At 40.1% G+C, this 25,900-nt stretch overlaps 1 protein-coding gene across 2 annotated transcripts in view; it reads left to right on the top strand.

The window, feature by feature from the left end:
* Positions 1-25,900, top strand: part of COL4A3 (collagen type IV alpha 3 chain) — a 138,939-nt gene that overhangs the window by 74,567 nt on the left and 38,472 nt on the right. For both annotated transcript variants that reach the window (XM_087424747.1, XM_087424746.1), the window contains exons 12-26: positions 1,495-1,536; positions 1,765-1,842; positions 3,585-3,647; positions 4,057-4,116; positions 5,334-5,378; positions 5,664-5,717; positions 9,149-9,190; positions 11,571-11,655; positions 13,095-13,130; positions 14,830-14,994; positions 18,543-18,635; positions 19,131-19,226; positions 22,729-22,799; positions 23,601-23,783; positions 25,460-25,628. In XM_087424747.1, coding sequence (XP_087280873.1) covers positions 1,495-1,536; positions 1,765-1,842; positions 3,585-3,647; positions 4,057-4,116; positions 5,334-5,378; positions 5,664-5,717; positions 9,149-9,190; positions 11,571-11,655; positions 13,095-13,130; positions 14,830-14,994; positions 18,543-18,635; positions 19,131-19,226; positions 22,729-22,799; positions 23,601-23,783; positions 25,460-25,628 — 1,282 coding nt within the window. The remainder of the gene's footprint in view (positions 1-1,494; positions 1,537-1,764; positions 1,843-3,584; positions 3,648-4,056; positions 4,117-5,333; positions 5,379-5,663; positions 5,718-9,148; positions 9,191-11,570; positions 11,656-13,094; positions 13,131-14,829; positions 14,995-18,542; positions 18,636-19,130; positions 19,227-22,728; positions 22,800-23,600; positions 23,784-25,459; positions 25,629-25,900) is intronic.

Raw genomic sequence — 25,900 nt, 5'->3', positions numbered from 1 at the left:
TCTGTATTTGCTGTTCCTCAGTTGTCTTCAGCTCAAAATAATCTTTATGCCAAAGTGGTGTATTTTGGGGTGGCGTATTCTAATCCCCTTCACTAGTTTAAGTAAGAAAATATTGAGCAGTCTGAGCTCACCAGGAAATTAGTACTAAACACAGTATCTGTTACTTACTATCAGGTTGCCTTTGCGTGTAGCTTTCACATTTATTATTTCATTGATATGCGGGCGTGCGTGCACGCGCGCGCACACACACACACACACACACACCCTATGAGATGGATAGATTCAAGTTAGGTGAATTGTCAAATAGACAGTAAATGGCAGAGCTGAGGTTTGAAGTCTTTTGATTCTTCATCTTGAGCTTTTATCAACAACTTTTGGCCTAACGGGGAGAAGATTTGCTCTCAAGAGCAAAAAAGCAAGGAGACGTTGGCTGAAATGGTAGACTGGCCATCGTTAGTGAAGTCCACAGACTAGTCACATTAGACTTATCTTGTGTCACTAACTTACTAGTGAAGTCAGGTAGCTTGAATTCTATTCTTAGCTTCTCTACTAAGTTTTGAATTTTGGAATACTGTAGTTTAGCTACCCATTCCACCTTTTTTTTTTTTTTTTTTGGTGAGGAAGATTAGCCCTGAGCTAACACTTGTTGCCAATCTTCCTCTTTTTGTTGAGAAATATTGTCCCTGAGCTAACGTCTGTGCCCATCTTCCTCTATTTTGTATGTGGGATGCCGCCACCACATGGCTTGATGAGCAGTGCGTAGCTCCAAGCCCGGGATCCGAACCTGCGAACCCCTGGCCTCCAAAGCAGAGCATGTGAACTTAACCACTATGCCATGGGTCCAGTCCCTCCCTCTTATTTTTAAGACAAGAAAACTAGGGCATCAGGAAGTTAAGTAACCAGCCAGTAGAATCAAAACTAGCTAGTAGCTGAGCCAGAAAAACATCTTCTGAGCCGGGGTTCCTTTCTCCACCTCACGCCACCTCATGTCATCACTTGCCATATTAAGTAAATCCCTTAAGCTTTCTGCACCTCAAGATCTCCAGTTTTTTGGGTTTTTTTGTTTGTTTTTTTGCGAGGAAGATCAGCCCTGAGCTAACACCTGTTGCCAATCTTCCTCTTTTTGCTGAGGAAGACTGGCCCTGGGCTAACATCCATGCCCATCTTCCTCTACTTTATATGGGACATCGCCACAGCATGGCTTTACAAGCGGTGCATCAGTATGCCCCCAGGATCTGAACCTGTGAATCCCGGGCCACCGAAGGGGAGCGCACTTAACTGCTACGCCACCGGCAGGCCCCTAGATCTCCAGTTTTAAAAGAAACATATTGCCACTGCACTCCAAAAAATAGCTAAAATAACTTTTATAATTCTAATATTGAAATTTAAATATAAATGTTCTTATACAAATATTGGAACTTTAATGATAATGAGTTTAAATTATTTATTCATATTCATTTTTTAAAAATAGTTTGGTTTTGTGTTTTCTTACAGGGTCACATGGGCGATAATGTGATAGGACAAAAAGGAGAGCGGGTAATTTAAATACTGTGGTTTATTTATGGACAAGATATTTTCAGTTCCATACCAATCAGCCTGTACATTTTATTTGCTAAATCACGCTGAAATGAATGCACTTGCTGTGTCTCAAGCTTCCATTTGCTCGATCTTCTTACAAAAGAACTAAAGGGGAAAAGTAGATTTCTCAGATATAGTAAAGCTGCTGTTGTTTAGTTTTTCATTTCTGAGTGTATTTGTCTTTAGGGTGTGAAAGGATTAGCGGGACCCCCTGGACCACCAGGAACAGTTATTGTGACACTGACCGGCCCGGAGAACAGAACGGTAACTTCAATTTTATGATTAGGGTTGTGCCTTCTCGTTTGGGATGAAGTCTTCTGATCCCTTACCTCTTTTATAAACTCTGTCATCTAAGCCCAGCTCAGCCCAGCCCCCTCATCCGTCCTGAATCTCTGGGTTTTATTCCTTTCCCGTCTTTTACTTGAGAACCAGAAAACGTGAGATGAGGAAGATCCGAGGCAAGCAACTTCCAAGATTCTTGAAGGTAGAGCCCAGGTCTGATTTTGGTCACCCTTTATCCTCATCCTCTCTCTCATTGTTCCTAATGCAGAGTGAGTATTCAGTGAATATTTTTGAATAAATGATAATAAAATGCATGTACAGCTCTGATCCAATTGGATAGTAAAGCTCTAAAGATGTGGTGAAGGGGGTATGATAATCAAATGGGACATTTTTACCCTCTCATTGTCACCCCCAGGACAATGTGGCCCCCATTCCTCTCCAAGGACACTATGACCCTGTTATTTTTACATTAACATTTGCTTTTTGCTCCCACAGTGGAGTAGCTAGGAGGACCAGGATATGAAACTGAATTGCTTGCTCAGAAGTGAATTGCAATATAATACACCAACCCTAAACACTAGATGGATCCTGGAATGTCTGGGAGAGGGGATAGAGAAGTGGGGGGGGGGGAGGGTAGCTAACAATTTTCTTGTGGATTAAGAAATAAACATAAACCATTCTTCTCTTTTAAACTTATAATTGTTTTTAATAATAGTTTCCTCTTAGCCATCACTCTCAAATATAATTAATTTTCAATGATGGAAATTATCAAAACAAAACTAACAAGAGTTAAAACATAGCGAAATTTGAAATATCAAAATAATAACTCACATTGAAGATTGGAAAAAAACTGACCTGAGGGAAAAAATTGAACTTTTCAGGGGAAATCAACAAAAATAAAATTAATAAAGCCTAAAACTTTATTGGCTGAAAATTGAGAGAAAAAAAATCTTATCATCACAAAATCTACATCTGGATAATTTGACTCAGGGGAAAAACAGTTGAGTTAGAAGAAAATGATGCCCTCAAGAGAACACTCACCTTGCAAAAAATATAATCAACAAAATGTGGTAAGGGTAAAAACAAACCTGATTAATGAATCAAATCCTCATTGTAATATTTACTCAGAAAATAATGGATCCTAATGAAAATAACTTCAGTATACTAAAAATGAAAGTAAAATGCATAAGAAATGATCTGATTGTGCTTATAGAAAACTGCTTCAGGAATCAAATTCATTTAATGTAGTTTGCTCCAAAAGATACTTTAAAAAAAGTTTGTGTATAGTTTCAGTGGGTTCACAAGTATAAAATTTGAAATATGAAAAACCGTGGGCTGGCCCCGTGGCTTAGCGGTTAAGCGCCAGCACTCCGCTGCTGGCGGCCGGGGTTCGGATCCCGGGCGCGCACCAACGCACCGCTTCTCCGGCCATGCTGAGGCCGCGTCCCACATACAGCAACTAGAAGGATGTGCAGCTATGACATACAACTATCTACTGGGGCTTTGGGGGAAAAGAAAAATAAATAAAATTATAAAAAAAAAGTTTAAAAGCCCATTTAAATAAATAAATATGAAAAACGATAAGGTTTACCGTGTTGTGTTAAGTGAGGTCCATAAGGAGTTTGTGAATCCAGTTTATTGAACAGATAGAGGAACTTTCCAACTATCATCAGTCAAGTCTGGTTTGATCTGTTTGTAATGACCTTAACTTGTTTTTGTGGCAGGACCTCAAGGGCGAGAAGGGGGACAGGGGAGCCATGGGCACATCTGGACCTCCTGGACCCTCAGTAGGTCATTTAGAGTCATATCATTCCCTTGAAACATCAAGTAGAACCTTCGTGCATATTTTGATGTATAATCTATGTTTAAAGCTTAATATTAGTTAAAGCACAATATTTTACTACAGAGGTCATGAATATACTAGGATTATTGGATGGCCACTTCTAACTGAAATCCTTGTACTGTTTTGCATGCACCCAACGTCACCCATCTTATGATTTATCTTCAGCCTCTGGTTTTTTAGAATCTATTTTTTAATTAAGACTCATAAATAAGCTTTCCCTCTTAGATGACCCATCATTTGAACATTTTTAAATATAGTAGAATAATCAGAAGGGGAAAATTAATAAAAATCAATGTAAGCAAAAAAAATCAATAATTCATAAAACTTGACCTAAGTCTGATTAATTAATACAGGGACTGCCTGGAGAATCTTATCGCTCTGAAAAGGGTGCTCCTGGAGAACCTGGTCCACAGGTAAGTTTGGAAATTCAGTGTCATGTGCAGCCATATTGGTCACTACTCAGGACTCTAGGTTGAAAGGATAAAACGCTCAACTCAAACTAGCTTAGATTTTTAAAAACATTTTAAAGATTTAGAGAGTGGAACCTATTTGTTCAATCATCTGAGAAATTTAAGGCTAAAATAGGCTTCAAGGACTTCAGAGCCTGAAACAATATGGGCAGGACTCTCTCTCCATTTCGCTTCTGCTTCTCTCTGTGTGTCAATCAGCCTCCTTCTCTCCTTTGACGAATGATGGGGAGAAAGCCTGGGATGTAGCAGCAGACTGCATCCGAATGCATTCAGGTTAACGGCATTTGAGGAGAGAGCGTTTCTCCCTGTGTCCATATAAAATCCCAAAGACTTGCTCTGATTGGCCCATCTAGGTCTCACCCTGAACCGTGGCCAGGAGGAAAAGGTACCATGATTGGCCAGGCCAGTGGGACGGGAGCTTCTGTGACTGCAGCCCCATCAGAACCACACAAAGGGAGGGAAGGGCAGCTCCCCAAAGGACACAGGGCACACTGTGACGAGAAGTGGGATGCTGGGAAGACAGAAGCAACAGGGGCCCACTCTCCCACCCAGCTCTATCTTGGAAAGATTTAAACACATGTATTGTTTTAAAACTCTAAAAATTATACACCAGAAAAGTATATTTTTTTCTAAGAAAAAAAATTCAACCAATATGATTTTTGATGCTATCATCAAGGGTAAATACCAGAATAGTTCATCCAAAAGCCATGTCTGTTTGGATATGCAATATACCTTTATGCATATATTTAAATATAGGGACATCTGTAGTTCAGGGAATTACCAACATTTCAAATAAATAAACTGACTGTGAACACTTTTCTCTTTCTAGGTTTCCTTGTTCACTTCTCTGCTTAGTGCTTCCTTGATTTTCCTTCCAAACTTGAATGGAAAGCATCAACTCTAGTTTAAGCTTAGCTCTTAATTTTCTCTCTTTCTTCCTTTGACCCTCCCTGATTTCCGATTCTGACTGGCTTCTGCCTTCCCTGGCAAGAGAAGGTCGTCCTATGTTCTGTGATTAATATTTTTTCCTTCTAACAACTGAGTGGGGAACCTCATTCAGAATTTCTTGCCCCTGGCCAAGAGTAGATTATCCTATTTTTCAAGTTTTCCATGTTTATTAAGGTTATCCACATATATTTAATTACATGTTTTTGTTTTAGGGGAAACCTGGAAAAGATGGTGCTCCTGGGTTCCCTGGCACCGAGGTAAAGACATGATTTGACCCATTGATGTTGTGAAAATGTCAATCCTACTAGACGAAGAAGGATTCTTGAGAGTCACTAAGCAGTTATAAACTAATCAAAAGCATATAGCTTTTTAAAATTACATTTGAGAATCATAGTTTTACACCGTCATGTGAAGAGAGGTCAACTGAGCACATTCTTCTCTCTTTTTTTTTTTTTCCAAAAAGGAGTTCAAACGGTTCTGCTTCCTACAGAAGAAATTGATTAGTGTGTCTTCTGACCCATGCTCTTTGCTCTTTTCTTTAGGGAGCCAAAGGCAACAGGGGCTTCCCTGGGTTAACAGGTGAAGATGGCATTAAGGTAATCCCCTCCCTATCATCCTATCTTCAGCCTTCTTTAATTGGTTGGGTTGTGCCCACCCTTTTCCCCCACGCCCTGGAACTAGGTAACGTAATTGCAATCAGAGTTCATTAAAATACCTCAGTGTATTTGTTAAGAAGAAACAGGAGATGTGGCAACTTTAAACACTTGAAGGGTGGTCTTGTGGAAAAGATATTAAATTTGTTCTGTCTAGTAGAAGCTGGTTGACTTAGGACCAGTGAGATTTCAGCTCGCCAGGAGGAAGCAGTTGGAAAAGTCCTGCAATTGTAGGAAGTTTCAGGTTATTTGAGAAGCCAAAAGTAGACAACCGTACATTTAGCAATCAATGTCTAATATCTTATGTTATTTGGAAATGATCTACTCAAGTGAATTTTTTTCATAAATTTTAGCAAAACTCTAAAGTTTTAAGTCACCAAAAAGAGTTTGGAAGCTGTAACCACCATAACACATAATTATTGTGTAAAGTTCATCTAACATTTATCTTTTTTACAGCTATTTAGTTACTTATTCCCAATAATTATTTAGATTGTCTACAAGGCTTTATAAGACTTCAGATAAAATTAGCCATCATTTAAATTATTATTTTTGTTAACCAGTTCTGTAATAGAAATAACATCAGGGCCGGCCCTGTGGCTTGGTGGTTAAGTGCGCGCGCTGCGATGCTGGTGGCCCGGGTTCGGATCCCGGGTGCGCATCGAGGCACCACTTCTCCGTTCATCTTGAGGCCGAGTCCCGCATACAGCAACTAGAAGGATGTGCAGCTACAACATACAACTATCCACTGGGGCTTTGGGGGGAAAAAATAAAATAAATAAAATTTAAAAAAAAAAAAAAAAAGAAATAACATCAGTTTTTTTCTACAAAATTTTATCACCTCTTATACCTCTAAACATAGTTTTTATTAAGATTTTTATCAATAGGTCTTGGTCTTATAATTTTGGACAAGGGAAGCATTCCCAGTCAGACATTTTAAAACATACTCAGGCAAAGTTGATGTAACCTCTTTATATAAAATTAGCTCAAACATTTTAACCTTTATAATCTTATCAACACTTACACTTTTACATGTTTTCAATTCAATTGTAATCTGAGTCAAGGTCTAAGGCTATTTAAATTTTTTCCTTCTTTTTCCTGGCCTTTTCTTAGGTACTAATTAAACAATTATGTGAGAGCTCTCAAAACATTTCTTTTCTTTCCCTAATTTAGAAGTTTTTTTAATTTAAAGGATCCGTTGTCTGGCCATTGACAAGTAGGATCTTCATTTGTATATTTATTCTAATAGTGACTCAATCTAATAAGCCTTTTTAAGGAAAGACCCGGAGGTAACTTTCCACGCTTAGAATAAATCTTTACCATGGACGCAAGAGGCGTCCCTGGTGAGGGCGCAGATGATGTAGCCCCAGGATCTACAGAATTCACTCTCAAAGATATTCAGAGAAAGTAAAGACCTTCGTTGCACAGGCGGTAAGGATGGTGTAGTGAAAATGGTGTCTCCAGTCTCCCACAATAGTGTGGGACGCCTCCAGTCACAGACCCGCTAATCTGTGACACTGGGCAGGTGATACTGGAATGGGATTTTTCCAGCACTAACAAGCAACAAAGGTTAAGATGACAAAAGCCCTTATGGACTGGGCCCTTTATGACAAACTCCCCTGAGAGCTTGGCACAGCCGGACAAAGAGACAGTTCGGAACCCCAGTCTACTCAACTGGCCACCAAGGGGCACCCCGGTAAATGCACCTTCCGTATGGTGGAGACCAAGGAGAAGATTCTCACTGGTCACAAAGCCAAGTTTTCTCAGGACACAGAACAAGACAGAGACTACTCTGGGAGGAAAAGAGATCAAGATCAAAACCAAGAGTACTCTACCAAATTTAAACCAAGAGTCACTAAAAGCACAAGAAACTAGTTTCCCAAATATTTTCTCCTGCCAATCTAAATTTAGAAAGAGAAAAAATTCTCACCATTTCCTTCCGCCGGACTCCGCAGATAGAGATTCCGGGAGGCTGACGTGGTAAGAAGTCTTACCTTTTTGCCGGCTTTTGTCAGGCGTTCCCGTATCTCACCATCTGCAGTAGTCCAGGGAGAAGGGCAGGTCTTCCAGCCAGAGAAGGCAACTTGCCAGCCAGTTAGGGTCCCTTCATGGTCGCCAAAACTGTGGGGGAAGAGGGAGAATCTCCCTCTGCCCTTTTCCTTAAGGTTCTTCTGGCTGGCCAAATAATCAACAAGACAGGTTAGCAGGAGAAAATAATATTAAGTTTAATAACATGTATACATGGGAGAAAGCAGGGACACTGCGTTTCTCCACACAATAGCAGAAATTCTCGTCTTAAATACCACGTTTAGCCAATGACAAAGGAGGATTTTGGGGGTGGGGGGGTCAGTTACAGGAGATCACCACTAAAGCACAGTAAACAAGAGTAAGGTTATTATGCAGATTTAAGGCCTTACCTTCCACATTGATAAGCCTCTAGAAATGAGGCCATCCCCCCTCTTCCCAAAACAGAGAGGGAGATACCTTTATAAATGGAGATTTCCCTTATAAATGTAAATGTTTGTCTGGCAACTCCTTGCAGGGCCATCCAGAGAATGTGGCCAGAGAGACAGAACTTCTGATAAGATGGGCTTTTGGTGCCTTTCCTATTGTAACATTTATCCTACGTTATCTTTACAGCCATCATGATAGATCTGTTCCAGGAAGGAGCCACCATGTCAAATTCTTTAGGCAGTTAGTGGGGGAGGTCAAATGTCCCTCAGAGAAAACAATCAAGGTAAAGAGATAGATTTCAGGGTGACCAAAACTTGATCTCCCACAGAGGTCAAGTGCAGGCTGAACCTCAAGAGTCTCAACCTGGGTCATGATACGCTGAAAGGTCATCATCAATTAATTGTGAACTGTATTCCACGTCATTTGTGTCTGACAACACGTTACAGACGTTTTCAAATAATTTTCATATTTAGGTATATGTGCAGATTCAGGGTTTATCTTATAATAATATCACTTCTAGTAGAATTCTGAGTAGCTAAGAAAGGGGGTTGGTTATAGTTGGGATACTGGGAATTGCATTCACCCACAGCCTAGTTTTCCCATGCCTCTAATCTGGGTGAGAACGTGGGAGTCTGCAATGATGTGAACGTCCTTGGATGGTAGTGGCATGGAAGAAAACTGGAGGACCACTGGAACAACAACCACTTCAGGACCTTGTTAAGATTCTTGACCCAGATATGACCCTCCAGGAAAATAATCTAAAGCCAATGTCCCTTTCACTTTAACTTGCTTTGTACGTTACATCGAAATAACATTACTTTTAGCACTGATTTATTGTTTGTGCATTTTGCTTTTTAAGTATACCAAATATGTAAACACTTTTGATGAATGTACTCCTAATTTGTAACTGTCTTTCAACACAGGGGTGGAAAGGGGATGTTGGCCCTCCAGGATTTCGTGGTCCAGTAAGTATAATTAAAGGCAATATCAATGTCACGTTTGTTTGATCAAGTCCTTCAAAGTATCGAGGAAATTTTGAATCAGTATTTCTCATTAACTGTTATGATGAAGATTATAGTATTTACCTTTTTATCAAAGCAAGGCAAAAAATAGCTGTTGTCATTATTTGTCCATTTGACAATGGACAAATGTTTCTATTTGGTCCTACTTTGTCTCTGGAATGCACTGGTAATGCCCTGGGCTGTGGAGAAGAAGAAAACCTTTGTCTAATCAGACCTGGCCCAAGGTGATCCTGTGCCCTCGAGGAGAGCAGGAGGCCTGCAGTGGAGGACAGCTGGGGCAGCAGGGGCTAAGGGAGCCCGCTCTACCCCACTCCAGCAGGCCCGTTATGACAACTCCTGCTCTGTCAGGCAGCAGAAGCTTAACCATAGGTTTAATGCAGGGCCGGCAATAACCAGTCTCTTCAGCCTCAGCTCCATCACAGCCGACAGTCTCCCCTCCCCAGCCTGCACATGCATTTGATGTCTGTCGGCTCTTGACTGCAGGGTGGACACATTCTACACAGTGACTCTGTAGCTTAAGGAGATGAGTAAAAGGGACCCAGGCTCTGAGTTCTGGTGTCCCTTCCTCTCCTGCCTCAAAAGACAGCGTTTCTCACATTCAGTGTGCTGAGCAGGGCTGCAATTTGTGATTGTGCAGGTTCGACAGAAAGGTCCATGGTGGCAAAAGAGTCATGTGGGGGAGGAGTGTCCTGTTACAAATGCAGTTCTCAGACCCCTCAGGCGAAGTAAGTTAATTTAGTAACTGGAGGAGGATCCCAGAAATCTGCATCTTTACACTCAAGCAAAAGATTCAGATGCAAGTAGTCCCAAAATGCTTTTATGGAGTTGCCAGGAAGATGAAACGGGCTTTCTTTTTTTGTGAGGAAGATTGGTCCTGGGTTAACATCTGTGCCCATTTTCCTCTCCTTTATATGTGGGACACCTGCCACAGCATGGCTTGATAAATGGTGCGTGGGTCCGCACCCAGGATCCAAACCTGCAAACCCAGGGCCAGAGAAGTGGAGTGCACAAACTTAACCACTACACCACCAGGCCGGCTCCGAAACGGGCTATTTTGTGAAAGCACTTAGCAGAGTGGTCAACACTCGGCAGGTGCACACAGGTCATTATGGATTTTATGATGGAGATTATTAGGTTATTATATTATTATGAATTATTTTTTTGTGATTTTGTATATATCGCTTAACCACAAAGCTCTTGTTATCTCATCTTTAAACGTCAACAAAGTAATTGGCCCCATGCAGCATATGAAAAAACAAAACAGAGTTCTTTTAAACTTTTATATTTCCATCTTCTTTCCCTTGAGATAAATGTACTGAATTCTAAGTGAAACCTACTTACCAGTTGCACTTTAGAGGAATTATTAGCATCCCTAGCTTACTGTGTGTTTTCTTATGCTCAATTCCACATAACTCTGCTGCTTCTAGTAACTTCAGAGGAAGTTCTGCTTAGGAAGTAGAAGGTTAAGGAGGCTAGCAGTAGGTCCTCTGAGCATGTCAGAAACCATGGTCCTCGATTGTTGCAGGTCAATGGCGTCCTGAAATTTAAAGAAATAATCAATAGAGTATTTTTTGATGTGTGAATTCCAACATACTTTGAAATAAATTAGTCCATCAGGACAAGCATTTTTAAAAAGTGAAATAGAAGGCCAGCCCTGATGGCCTAGTGGTTCAAGTTCGGCGCACTCCGCTTTGGCGGCCCGGGTTCAGTTCCCGGGTGCAGAACCACACCACTTGTCTGTCAGTAGCCATGCTGTGGCAGCAGCTCACACAGAAGAACTAGAAGAACTTACAACTAGAATATACAACTATGTACTGGGACTTTGGGGAGGAAAAAAAAACAAATGAGGAAGATTGGCAACAGATGTTAGCTCAGGGAGAATCTTTCCCAGCAAAAAAAAAAAGTGAAATTAGAATAGAATAAAAAATATCAGAGTTGATTGTATGTCATAAGGGAAAGTCACTATTTTGTGAAACTTTAATTTCTGTATACATAGTCACACATACGTAGATTTGTGCGTATGTATGTGTATATATAAATGTGAGTGTGTGAGTTGGGTTATATCATAAAATGTATTTCTAATTGAAAACCCATGAAATATATGATATCCTGATACAGGAAAGATAAAGATACTTTTATCTTTAAATTTATCCATCCATATATACGCATAACTACCATATTCCTGCTAACACATAAACCTATGAATTGAGGAAAATAAGCAAAGTATCATTTTGACCAAAAAGAAGAAATTGAAGTAATTGCATTTGGTGAGCTGTCCGTAAATAGATATTCTTTTTCTTTATTCATTTCTTTTTCCTTTAAGACAGAATATTATGATGCTTACCAGGAAAAGGGAGATGAAGGAATCCCAGGCCCTCCAGGGCCCAAAGGAGCTCGTGGCCCACAGGGTGAGAATAAATTTATTCCTAAAGCATTTGCTGATCATGTCCATGTCTTTCTTTCAAGGTAAAGTATAATGTGAATATACACCTAGAATTTGCAGGGAGAGAAGGGAGGTCTCCTAATTTCCATGGATGGTGGTATTTTTTGGTGTATCCTAATTTTCCTAAGAAAATTTCATAGGTGGTATACCATAGGAGGTAATTAAATTATCTTTATATAGGAAAGCATGAAGTTCAAGTCTGGCAAGAAGACATTAACGTGGCTGGAGGGCAGAAGGAAAGAGAGAGAGTGAGGAACCAGAACTCTCAGGGACTGGCCCCGTGGCCTAGTGGTTAAGTTCAACGTGCTCTGCTTCGGCGGCCTGGGTTCCGTTCCCAGGCGTGAACCTACACCACTCGTTAGCAGCCATGCTGTGGTGGTGACCCACATACAAAATAGAGAAAGGTTGGCACAGATGTTAGCTCAGGGCTAATCTTCCTCAAGCAAAAAAAAAAGAAGAAACCACCAATCTCAGTGGGATTACAAAAGAGAAAGTGGAGACGCTGAAAAGCTGTAATTTTAGCAAATCCACACAAATAGTGACGAGGAGGGACTGAAACCTTGGTTTCCTGACTCCTGGAACAATGACCTGTCCTTGGCACCATGAATTAAAGTCACATTTACTTACATTCTACTGCTTTTGATAGATTGAAAAGGTCTAGGCCAATAACTCTCATCTCTGGCTGCACATTAGAATCCCCAGGAACATCTAAATAATGACCATGTCAAGGTCGCATCTCTGTGATTCTGATTTAATTGTCTGGAGGTGGGCCCTGGACAAGGGCAGATACTAAAAGTTCCCCAGATTATTCTAATGTGCAGCCAGGATTGAGAACCACTGATCCAGGCAAGTTATTGATATAAACAGGATTTCCAAGGAGAATTTTACTTTAAAGAGTAAAAATTACCTGTGTATTTAAATAAATGGACAGATAAGTACAGACATAGACATAGATTTTTAAAAATCTGATATGCTTGCTATAAATCATTCATCTTTATCAAAGAATTAGAACCCCATGCGATGTTACGTCTAGAAACAATCTGAGGTGGAACATCAGGTAAACTACAGATCCCTGAAAAGTTCAGCTGTTTGACTTTCTTGCATCTGAACCATCCCAACCAAGTGCCAAACACAGAGCAGGCTTATAGTAAATCTGCTGAATTACTTGAAAATGATAAGGTAGCATGATTCACTTTTGAGTGTTGGACATCTAAGATTACCTTCCTCTCTGCAGTTTGTCTAAATAAATGAAGTTTTCTAATACCGATCTATGTGAGAGCGGAGAAAAAGTATAAAAAATATTTATTATTCATTATTATTATATCATCATGCAAGATTTCAAAAATGAGAGGAGGAGAGTATTTATATCTTTGTAAGCAATTAAGTACTGTTGTGTATTCACAGGTCCCAGTGGTCCCCCCGGAGCTCCTGGAAGTCCTGGTATGTACATGTTTCTTGGATTACCAATAGAAATGATATTAAAAAGAAAATGCACTGCTCTTTAGTAAGTCTGCATTATTTACATAAGATGAATGTTTCATTAATTGATATAAAAGTGTTTCCAGCTTCTCAATTGTTAACTTTGTGACTTGCAGTGGGAAAGGGAGTAGAAGCTGACATAAGTGATGTAGGAATGCCCCTTTTTACTTCTCGGTGGTTTAACTCAGTGTAAGATAGTAACTTTGGAGTATGAGCAAAAGGCTTGAAACTCAGAGGAGGCACAGAGATAGAAAACAATAATTTTCTGGTAATTAGGTTGGTTAAAATGATAGTTTTCATAATGTATCACAAGTCTCATAAGGATACATAGATTACAGTTTTATGTAAAGTTTTAATTTTTACAATATATTGTTTTTTGAATACATAGACAATTTCTTGAAGTCTAGAAACATCCATGAGTCATTACAGTGGTTGCCTCTTGAAAGAGGAAGAATAGGATCAAGGATGGTTACCAAGGATTAATCACAGTGGCCTCAATTATAACTGTAATGACTTTAATTATACATTTTATATAGGAAACCTTATTTCCTATATCATGTCATTATATAAAGGAAACAAAACTAAGAAAAAAAATAGCAAAGATTTGATAAGCCCTGCTGTTGATTATATTTTTCTCTATACCATCTTGTATATGTAAACTAGTTCATGATTTTGAAAACGAATTAAAATTAAGCAGATTGCAGAACTATATGTATATTATAATCCCATTGTCAAAAAATAGATAAATGGGTTGATAGTATGTGTACTTGCATATGCATGGGAAAATGTACACCAAACTGTTAACAGTGGGTATCTCTTGAAGTTGGAATGGTATAAAATGATATTTTAGAGGTCTGGCCAAAGATTAGGGAAGACTTCTTTCTCCCTGCCAGGCCCCCAAGTAGTGAATAGGCTCCTTTAAGAAGCCAGTGAGTGAAACTTAACAAAGGTCTCAAACAGATATCAATCAGAGGGATTTGCCTTTATACCAAAATCCTTACGATCAACAATCAGAAATAATCAGCTATTACCCTCATTGGTTTCTCAACCCTTTGGTGGTGAGGTCTTTCTTCTTAACAGTTAAATTGCAAGACAGAGCTTTGAGACTGCCCCCCTCCTCACATTCTTGTCATCTTCAGAGGGACAGGTGAAATGGGTTTTGTACCATGGGGCACAGCTCCTTTCCCGAGAGATGCCTGCCTCCCCCACCATGCCCCTTTATACCTAACAATGGGCAGGAATAAAGGTCAATTACGGTTCAAGTTCCATTTCTCTCTCTCTCATTTGGAACACTGAAATGTAGATATCTTCTAGTCTCTAATAAAAAAATCTACAAAATAGCATATGCTGAAGAATTTCTCACGAGTCCTTTTAAATAAAAAGACTACAGTGCATCCCGAACTCTGTTCCAGTCTCTTGTAATAAGTGACGTAAATTATCTCGTGGGAGTGGAATGTTCTGAGCTTTGCTGTACCGTGATAGTTTAACAAGGCCACAAAAGAAGGAAGGAAGATAATCACTTTTTATTTTATATGCTTTTATACAATAGCAACAGTGCAACTTTTATCAATAAGAATACGTCATTGTTTGCCATTGAAAAATAAACATATGTTCATCAGGAAAAAATTTAAAATACAGTGAAATGATTATTTTCTCCAAGGGTCATCAAGGCCTGGCCTCAGAGGAGTCCCTGGATCACCAGGCGTGAAAGGAAATAAAGGAGCGCGAGGACCCCCAGGAGAGAGTGCAGTGGGGCCTCCCGGGTCCCCGGGTTGTCCTGGTTCACCTGGCCCTACAGGGTCGCCAGGACCTCCAGGACCACCAGGTAAAGATGCCCAATGGGGCCCTGTTGGCGTACATTGCCCAATGACAGATGTGTGCAAATCAGGGACAATGGACTTTACTTGCAGCTCAGCCATCAGTCCGTGTGGATTTTAGGGGTTCTCTTTCCCCTGGTGTTTCATTTTATTAGCCATCTGTGAAAGCAACTCTGGTGGAATGACTGCTTTGCAGACGCAGCAAAGCCTTAGCTGAGTGCCCGCAGAGGGCAGAGTGGGAGGCAGGGACAGGGGAGCCAAGCAGGGAAGGAGTGAGGGTTAGCAAGCCGGCCCAGGCCAAGAGGAACTGCTTGTTCAGTCCCTGGAGACCATCTTCCAAGAAGTGGTATAACTTTGTCTCAGGATAATCTGTCCCGGAAGAGAAAGAGTCAAGAATTTATCCCCCTGCTCCGGTTTCTCATGGGTCAAAGATGTGACCCCCACCGTACAGGACTAACCCCCCCTCCACCACATACCCACTTCCAGGCTGAGTTTGCATGGCTCCCAGGGCATCTCATGCCTTGGCATCAGCAGGGAGTCCCCAGGTCAAGAGGCTAGAGGTGTGCAGCATGGGCACGAGGCAAGATGCTGCCAGGTGAAGTGGGTCAGAGACCACAGAGCTGCTGCCCAGAGGACTTGAAGTGGTGCCCGGAGGTTCTGATGTGGGTGTCCTTTCCTCTCCAGCCCCCTACAGAGGCACTTAGCATTTTATGTTGGCTGCTAGGTACATAGAACCTCAGGAACACATAAGTTGCTCTCTGTGTTTTAAAATACCTTTCCTGGCAGGTGCCTGTGGAGTCTTGTGTTTTATACTCAACGCTCCTAATAGCCTTAAGTATCTTCCATGTATCGGGGATTTTTTTTTTTTAAGAAAGGTAGAGATATTTATTGTTTATAGACAATATATGATTATAAACGTAGAAAATCCAAAAGAATAATCAGGAAAACTCTTAATACAATCACACATCACTTAAGGACATAAATACGTTCTAGAAATGCATTGTTGGGTGATTGCATCATTGTGCGAATGTCGTAGAGTGTACTTACACACACCTTGGTGGTATAAGCTACACACCTAGGCTATCTTGTGCTAAGCTCATGGAACCACCGTCGTATAAGGAGTCTGCCGTTGACCGAAACGTCCTTATGTGGCACGTGACTGTGTTAAGATAATTCAGTTAAGTGCCTGTATTAAAAAATAAATAAATAAAAGCTTTTGTTTAGGCCAACCACAATTTAAGAAATTATCCCGTTAATAAAAAGAGACAATGTCCAAGAACAAATCTGTCAAGCTATGATGTGGGCTCACGTGAAACACTAAAACTCTTGACAATGTCTCAGGGATTATAACACTTGCTAGTCCTCCAAGTCTTTTTCAAGGTGTAGGTTTTGTATCCTCGTGTCATCGATGACAAGCCTGATGCGCACAGCTCACGTAGCTCATGAATGCTGAAGTCGGGATCTGACCCTGGGTGGCTGCAATAGAACCGCTCCCTCCCTGAAGACGCCATGGCTCCCTCTCCTGGAGACTGTCATTGTTTCTCACCTTCTCTTCTCGAAGCAACACCTGTCTGTCCTTCCCGGGGCAGCTTAAAGTTCGAGTCCTGCAGAAAGTTTTCACTGAGCCCACATCCTGTAACACTCAAGTTTATCCTGATCCCTGATCATAGAGTTTTCACATTGCCTTGCCTTTGTCAGTTTCCCCTGCAAGACTCAAGGCTCTCGGAGGTCAGGGACTGTGTCTTGTTTACCGTTTTAAGCCCAGCGTGCAGCATGGGGGCTGGAACACTGTAGGTACTCAAATGTTTGTTGAATTAAGTATGAAATGAGTATGAAAATATATAGGTATCTACAAATGTATACCAAATGTAAAAGTATACATATAAGTCTACATTAAATGTAAAACTGCCATCAGGGGGCTGGCCCGGTGGTATAGTGGTTAAGTTAGCGCACTCCGCTTCGGCGGCCTGGGGTTGCAGGTTTGGATGCCAGGCGCAGACTGACGCACCGCTCATCAAGCCATGCTGTGGAGGCATCCCATATACAAAATAGAGGAAGATGGGCACAGATGTTAGCTCAGGGCCACTCTTCCTCAGCAAAAGGAGGAAGATTGGCAACAGATGTTAGCTCATGGCAAGCTTCCTCACCAAAAAAAAAAAAAATCTTCCATCCGATTTTACTGGGTTTTTTTTTCTATATTTGTTAAATTTAATTGTTTTTTATTGAGGTATTATTTACATATAACATTATATTAGTTTCAGGTATACATCATAATGGTTCAGTATTTGTATATATTGTGAAATGATCACCATAATAAGTCTAGCTAATATCCATCACCATATATAGTTACAGAATTTTTCTTCTTGTCATGAGAACATTTAGGATCTACTCTCTTAGCAACTTTCAAATATGCAGTACAGTATTATTAACTATAGTCACCATGCTGTACATTACATCCCCATGACTTATTCATTTTATAACTGGAAGTAGATTTTACTGTTTACAGATAACTATTCATCTTAAAGATGCAGAAAACTGGATCACAAAATGGGCATTCCTTTCATAATCAAGCAGACATAATATAACACACACCACATTCCATCTAAATTAAATGTTTCCATGGTTACCTGTTGTTCTGAAATTTGGGGCAGCTATAGGTATTGTTTTTGAATATTTAGCTTCATCAGCACTGCCTTCAACCTATGTTTGAAATGGTAAGACCTGAAATTAGATCACAGAACACAACAGTTTAAGAGAATTAACTATTCATGTAACATTATAGTAGCAGATATATGTGGAAGGCTGGGAACAGCTTTCTTGAAAAGCTGCTTTAAGAATGACAAACTCAATTGATGTGAACAAGCAATGAGGAGAAAACAGATGACACCTTGAGTCAGAATCCATTTTCTTCTCCCAGTATGTGTTAAGCATCTGCAATCTATCAGGAAAATACAATGTATCCGAGATACACAGAAGAATGAGATTTGACCCTTTGCCTAAAGATGCTAAAAGGATAGTCTTGGAATAATTGAAAGCAACTGAATAAGATAACATGGGTTGGGCCAGCCCCGTGGCTTAGCGGTTAAGTGCACGTGCTCCGCTGCTGGCGGCCCAGGTTCGGATCCCAGGCGTGCGCCGACGCACCGCTTCTCCGGCCATGCTGAGGCCGCGTCCCACATACAACAACTAGAAGGATGTGCAGCTATGACATACAACTATCTACTGGGGCTTTGGGGGAAAAAATAAATTAATTAATTAATTAAAATAATTGTTTAAAGATAACATGGGTTGATTATGTGATAAGAAATACCATACAGTGAGCTTTCAAAGAATCACCACATCAGTATAAAATAATATCACACGTGTGTGATGTGAAAGGAAAAGCTCGTGAACATGCATCAGTCTTTTCAGTGGCAGATAATCTTCAAAAGACTCAGATTCCAAAACAAAGTTGGGGGAAATGTATAAAAAATAATATATATTACTAAAACACTGGCTAATTGAAAAAAAAAACACAAAGAAATGAAAAACTAGCTTTTGTGTTGTCTTTTTGTAGGTGACATCGTTTTTCGCAGAGGTCCACCTGGAGATGGTGGGCTTCCAGGCCACGTAGGGTCTCCAGGAATCCCAGGCGTCGATGGGCCCAAAGGTTGGTTCGATCAGTGGTGCTGTTCTATTAGAATAAGTCACCTCATCATCATTGTTGTCACTGATTTTTTTTTTTTCCTGAGACAACAATGATCCCAAACAGCAGACAGTCAAGGATGGCTTCTTTTCTAAAAGAATTACCTACAAGTATTCGTTTATCTGTAAATCAATCAGTTAGTTAGCACTCCTGCAACAAATCATTGGATATTCGTAGAATGTGAGTTTTACCCTGCACTCAAAGAGATAAATGCTTAAAAAGCAGATATTTTATACTAGACTCTTACGAGTTTCTCTCTAAGAACACCAAGAAGCTCAGATGGATAAATTAAGCAGATTTAATAGATGATTTTTTTATTAATATGTGCAATGTCCTAGATGATTTTCACTACATGAAAAAAATTTTAAGTGTAATGAATGATTGTGTGGTTGGAAAATATCGTCCTTTCTGAGGACTCGGTGTGGATTCATGAGTAAAGCAAGCATGCTCTCCTTACAGGGGAAACGGGCGTCTTGTGCACACAGTGTCCTTGTGTCCCAGGGCCTCCAGGTCTCCCAGGATTGCCGGGGTTAGACGGCGTAAAAGGAATCCCAGGTACAGACAATTTGCACACAAGTGTTTTCTCAAGTACAAAAGAGTCAACTCATTGGGCAGTAAAAAAAAAGGTATCAGACTGCTGGATGACATGACATGGTTTACATGAACTTGGAGGAAGACTTTCAAAAACATACTCTGTTAACAGAAAGTAAGCCAAAATCCCATAAAAGCTAGCATCTCTCCCTGTTCCATTTTAGTTGCTGAACTATAGCAAGCCACTGTTATTCAGGAATTGTAAACTCAGATTGCTAGAGGGGACTAGCAGGCAACTCAGAGGAGTGAAGCAGCCATACTAAACACACTCCACTTTTTTCTTCCATAAAGAGATAAGCTCTGTCCTATTTCTTTCTCAAAAGACATGACTCTTTTTGATGCATTTTTTTCATATCCCTAGTTTTTTTTTTTTTTTTTTCTTGGTGAGGAAGACTATCCCTGAGCTAACATCTGTGCCAATCTTCCTTTATTTTTTGTATGTAGTGGTGTGTAGGTCTGCACCAGGGATCTGAAACTGTGAACCTCAGGCCACTGAAGCAGAGCATGCAAACTTAACCACTACGACACTGGGCCAGCCCCCTCACATCCCTAGTTTTTATAGAATTGTGAGCATATGCACTATTTCACATTCTTCTCACGGATACAAGTGCAATAAAAAAGTGTACCAATGGGGCCAGCCCCAGTGGCCTAGTGGTTAAGTTCAACACGTTCCACTTTGGTGGCCCAGTATCGGTTCCCAGAGGCAGACTTGGGAACCTGGTGCAGTCTGTCAGTGGCCATGCTATGGCGGTGGCTCACATACAAAAAGAAGAAGATTGGCAACAGATCTTAGCTCAGGGCAAACCTTCCTCAGCAAAAATAGGAAGATTGGCAACAGATGTTAACTCCGGGTGAATCTTCCTCAGCAAAAAAAAAAAAAGTATACCAATAGCCACAGTGCTGGAGACAATAGAGAGTGCTGAGGACTGCAGTAAATTGGAGGGCACACTGAAAGGGGCCATCAGGCACTTAACTCCAGCCTAATGTTACTTTGCAACATTTTAGGCCCTGTGTTAATAAATCTTCCAATTTTTCATGAGAATAAAGAAATTATGATTTTTATCTGAAACCTCATTTTTTTTTTACTATTGGGTACTAAATCAATTTTTGAAGAAAAGAAACATTTCATAAGCCAATATTCTGAGGCCTAAATAGAGCATCTGTCACTTCACTTATCAACCTCTGGGCCAGCTCAGGACTCTCCACCCCAACACTGTTGCTCTAGGCTGTCACTGCCTCTGCTGTCCAACTCCCCCTTCCTCAGTCACAGAACTGGCCAGGGACAAGGCTTGAAGTACAAAAAGTTGTATTTATTAGTTGAGTTCCTCTGCCTCTTGTGCCACTCCCCTGGCTAGCCAGGGCCTCTCACATGGTACCACACACAGTCTTGGTTCTGCTGTCAGCATCTTGGTCTTTAGACACCATCGTCAAATTATTTACCATAACAAGAGCTCAAGTTATGGAGCCCCTGGTCGGCGTGCTAGGCACTGTTCTAGGTGTCTTATGTGCCTCCACACCTTATTCCTCACATCAGCCCTCAAGGTGAGTGCTATTCATTAACTCCATTTGGCAGTTGGGGAAACTGAGGCATAAGGTGACATAGCTAGTAAGTGGTAGAGCCTGGACTCAAATCCAGACACTCCTCCAGAGGTGTGCACTTGCCCTCTACCCTGGCATCCCTTAATTGCTGTCCCAGCGGTTGCCCTTTGAGCAAGTTAATCCAAAGGTCTACCTGGCAACATAGATAAGGGAAGGTTCGTATGTTACCACCTCCCAGTAGACATTTGCATTGGCACAGGGTCTCTGGGGAGGCTGGGTCTCAGTCCAAAGAAGACAGGCTAATGGTGGCAGCCACGGGCACTGTGGCCAGCCAGTAGAGGACATGCATTCGGGCAGGGATCCTTCGTCACCCTCAGTCCCACACTTCTCCTTTATAAAGACTTTAGTTACCTTGCAATCACTGCCTAAAACAGGCTTGAGAGGGAAGGAGGGGGTAAAGGGCGAGGGAGTGAAGGATAAGGGGGTGAAGGCAGGGGAAAGTGTTCCTCACACAGCTCCTATTCAGTGCCCAAGTCTCTAGGAGAAATGTTCTACTAAAACAAAAACTAAAAGTAAGGGAAGGAGGGAGGGAAAGAAAAAAAGGGAAGCAATCATTATTTTCCTACATTCCACTTGAGGGACCTCTGGCCCAAGGTTACAATGCAGGGGGGCAGCTCATTGCTGCTCACCAACTAGTCGCATTATTGTGTTTTCCTTGGTTTCTCTACATTTGGCACACGACAGGTATAGCTCAAAGAAGATATATTAGCAGTAAAACAGTTTAGATTACTATCAAAAAATATATTCTGGCTCAAAATCTTGCAAAAAATAGAATTTGAATAAACTGACGAGATACATTCAAAAGATCTTCTAAAGGGATCATGTTTACAGATATATATATAATATATATATATATATATATTTTTTTTTTTTTTTGCTGAGGAAGATTCACCCTGAGCTAACATCCGTTACCAATCTTCCTCTTTTTTTTTTTTCGCTTGAGGAAGATTAGTGCTGAGCTAACATCTGTGCCAATCTTCCCCCATTTTGTATGTGGGATGCCCCCACAGCATGGCTGATGAGTGGTGTAGGTCTGTACCCAGGATCCAAACCCGTGAACCTGGGCTGCCAAAGCAGAGCACACCGAACCTAACCACTAGGCCATGGGGCCCACCCCCAGAGATATTTAAATACCTATAATTATAAAATTGTACGATAAAATGAAATTTGGCAACAGATATCCAAAGCCTCAGAAAAGTTTTTGCCCATTTGGTCCTGGAGTTAGACTTTTAGGCATTTATTATAAAGGAAATAATTGGGTAAATTTGGAGAACTAAATATCCAGAGATATTTATCATTGCATTGTTTACAATGGCTGAAAGTTGAAAAAACAGTGTAAATGTCTAAAAACAGCAGTTAGCTGAATAAATAATTCATCTACCCAATAGGCTACTATGCGGCCATTTAAAGTGAAGCTGTAAATCTATATTTATTGATATATATATAGTAGGATTCCAAAATAGTGTGTCTATAAGTCCTATGCATTTATGGATATTAAATTTTATGAGTAATATGCATGACAATTTTAGCAAACATTATCTTCTGGTAGTAGATTTATGGATGATTTTTATTCTCTTCTTTCTATATAATTTCTTTACAGTGAGCACACAATACTTTTATCATTAGAAAAAATAAATCTCAAAATTATAAAGATAAGAATTTTAGGAAGCTAAAATTTAAAAGAGTTCTTATTTTTGACATTATCTCTTATCCACTTATTTACTCCTGCTCTCTTCTTGCACTGTGTATTTTAAGACAGAAATTGTCTTTCCTCAGAAGAAAACACCCTGTTTTCTTCCTACACTGCATTATCCTAGCTACTCAGAGTTGGTGTTCCATGAATATTTAATAATTAATTACTTTGCAGGAGGACGCGGAGCAGCTGGCGTTAGAGGAAACTCAGGGTCCCCAGGAAGTGTGGGTCTTCCAGGATTTCCAGTAAGTTTTCATAGTTTTGAGGTTTAATTTCAATTTGGAAAATGGAGCCCTCTGGAAATACAGTTGCACCACACTTAGGTTATCAGTTTGGTGCCTGGCAAAGAGTAGGCACTTAATAGAAACCTGTTGATTAAATGAATAAATGAATGATGTGTGAATGAGTACGTGAATGAATTAATGAATTTATAATCATTTAAAATGGTATCAGAGACATTGTAGATCAGTGGTTGCCTGGGGCTGAGGTGGGGAACAAGGATTGACTGTAAATGGGTTGGAGGGAATTTGGGGAAGTGATGGAAATGTTTTAACACTGGATTGTGGTGATTGTGGCATAAATGTATAAATTTACTAAAAATCATTAAATTGTATTCTTACAAAGGATACATTTTATGGTATGTCAATTGCACTGTTATCAATAAAGTTGTTAAAAAGTTAAACTTGTAATTATCCTAGTGAATCAGAAAGTTACATATGGATAAATATATTTAAATCAATTTATCCAGAGGTGCATGTTAAAATTTACCAATATTCTCACATACTCTAAATTATGATGATGGGTGCATCCTATTGAATTATATTATTGTGTGTTGCATTGAACTGTACTAACTGAATTCTTTTCCAGTTTTGGAAGCAAAAAACCCCCAAAAGATTGAAATTATACTTGTGGACCACAGAAAGTTTCTGAAAAAAAAAAATCCACGTTCCTTAAAGTTGAAAAGTTCTTGTTGACATTTTTTTTAAGATTGACACAAGAACAACTCTAAGTGAATGCAATGCAGATGTATTTCTGTACCGCCCTAGGGGTTCCCGGGTGCTCGGGGTGACCCAGGACTTAAAGGAGAAAGAGGTGAAGCATCTCAGCCAGAGGGACAGGTGGGTGCCCCGGGGGATCCTGGGCCCCGAGGGCATCCTGGAAGAAAGGGCTTGGATGGAATTCCTGGAACTCCAGGAGCAAAAGGATTACCAGGACCGAAAGGCGAACTGGTTGGTATTTAGTAACTTCATTCAAATTACTCTTCCGATAAATTAAATGCTCTGAAATTAAGAGGTAAGGTGATTTCCTTTCAAAAAATCATTTGGCCACTCAGCACAGTTCATCATTCCAACTGCAGAGTGGGGCATCTTCAAATGAGCGGTAATACCACCAGTAAATATTTAGAGTATTTTGACAAAATAAATAGGTAGCATTTAATAATTTTTTTAGCCCAAAGAAAATTCTACATTGATAATGACCTTGCCTCTTATACCAGTTACAATTCCATATTTGTATCAAATGAGTTTATAGAGAAGTTCAGAAAATGACCAATAAAGGAAGGTTTTAGTTAATACTTTTGGGGCAATGATCATACTTTTAAATAAAAATAAATGCACAAAAGGACAATATTTACAGGTAGGGTTGTCAAATAAAGAGATCAAATGTTTTGTGATTCATAATATTTAAGTTTGTGTAAATTCTCTCTCTTTTCCTGGGATAGAATCTCTCTTCATTTGAGAGATTCCTACTAGGATCTGTTTTAAAATGTCACGGAGTCAGAGGCTGAGCAGCCCTCACAATGTATCTATGAGAAGTTTGCAAGGCGTGCTGCCCAGCCTGGTCTACGAAATGCCAGTTTCTCTCAGGGTTAATCAGTGTTATTCAATGAAAAGGTTCCATCTCGAACAGGGAAACATGGCAAACAAATTTAAAGATTCATTTACAGACCCTTAATATCAGAATATGAACTGTGACTCCCCAAGATGTAGATATGATATTCAGTCTTTCCTAAACCTTTTTGACTACAAAACACTGTTTGGCTGGGAGCAGCCAGCAGGACTAATGTTTCAGACTCTCCTTTGGCCAACTGCCAGGCTTCCCCCAGGTGGTATTTTGCTTATAGAGGGACAGAGTCTAGAATTCTTTTGGTCTAGTATTAATACAGTTCACATGATGCTCCCATCTATATCTCACTAATTTATTTATTAGTTCCAGTAAAGATATCCCAGAAAGTGAGAGAAAATCAAGGAGCTGATTTGAGTTTTATGCCCTGTCACTATAAAAAAAGGACTACTTAGCCACCTGTTAATATTGAACAAAGAAAAATCCAGTCAAATTTATTATTTGGGACCATGTTGGGGAAAAAGGGGAACTTTTATTATTTTGTCAAATTTAACATCTTTAAAATATACAACTCATTTTCAAAGCTACAGCCTATGTAATTAAAAAGATGGTATTTTATAAGAAAAAATTAATACAGATAGAATATCTCTTTTGTAATGAAAATACTAGTGAAAACCAATCAAATTAAAGTTTGCTGTACCAGTTTTATTTTAGAAATATGCCATTAACATGAATGTCGCCTCTAATGTCATTTAATCTGTTGGCTGATTTGAATTAAGTTTTAAGGGCTATTATCATAGGGGTGGTATCTCACTGTAGGACGTGTGAAGTGGGACTCAAAAGTATTCCAAGTTAATGAAATTTGCTAAATTCCCAAAAGCACAAAACAGCAAAAACCATACAGTGCTCTTATTTTAGTAATAATTCCCTTCAAATGCCAACTGCTTTTTAATTCAAGATCTTCTCAATGATGACCTAAGTGTATTCATATTCACGGTAGGATTAACTTGTGTGAGGGGATACAGGAATGAAGCACTATTCAAACATAATTCTATTGTCACAGGCCCTGAGTGGTGAGAAGGGGGACCAGGGTCCTCCAGGGGATCCTGGCACGCCTGGGTCCCCAGGACCCGTAGGACCAGCTGGACCGTCAGACTACGGACCACAGGGAGAGCCTGGTCCAAAGGGGACCCAAGGAGTTCCTGGAGCCCCTGGACCACCTGGAGAAGCCGGTTGGTTAGTTTTCTTTCCAGTCCTGTTTTCCTTTGGAGCGGGTTGATGCTTCCTAGAACTAGTGAAGCTCCCTCAAGACCAATGAATGTATAGAAACTTGCTTCTAATAACTAGACTACGTCAACTCGTAGACACTAGGAAAGAACATGTAGGGTATGTTAGAGAAAATCCGTTTTTTCCCTATTATTGAGCAATTCAGCTGAAATTTCCTAGGATAGTCGATATCCATTACTAATATAAATATATGGAATGAACAGATCCTAAGGGATGA

The sequence above is a fragment of the Ceratotherium simum genome, chromosome 37 (assembly GCF_057802395.1).
Source record: "Ceratotherium simum simum isolate JZ-2026a chromosome 37, ASM5780239v1, whole genome shotgun sequence".
Taxonomy (NCBI): Eukaryota; Metazoa; Chordata; class Mammalia; order Perissodactyla; family Rhinocerotidae; genus Ceratotherium; species Ceratotherium simum.
This window is presented reverse-complemented; position numbering and strand designations above follow the sequence as displayed.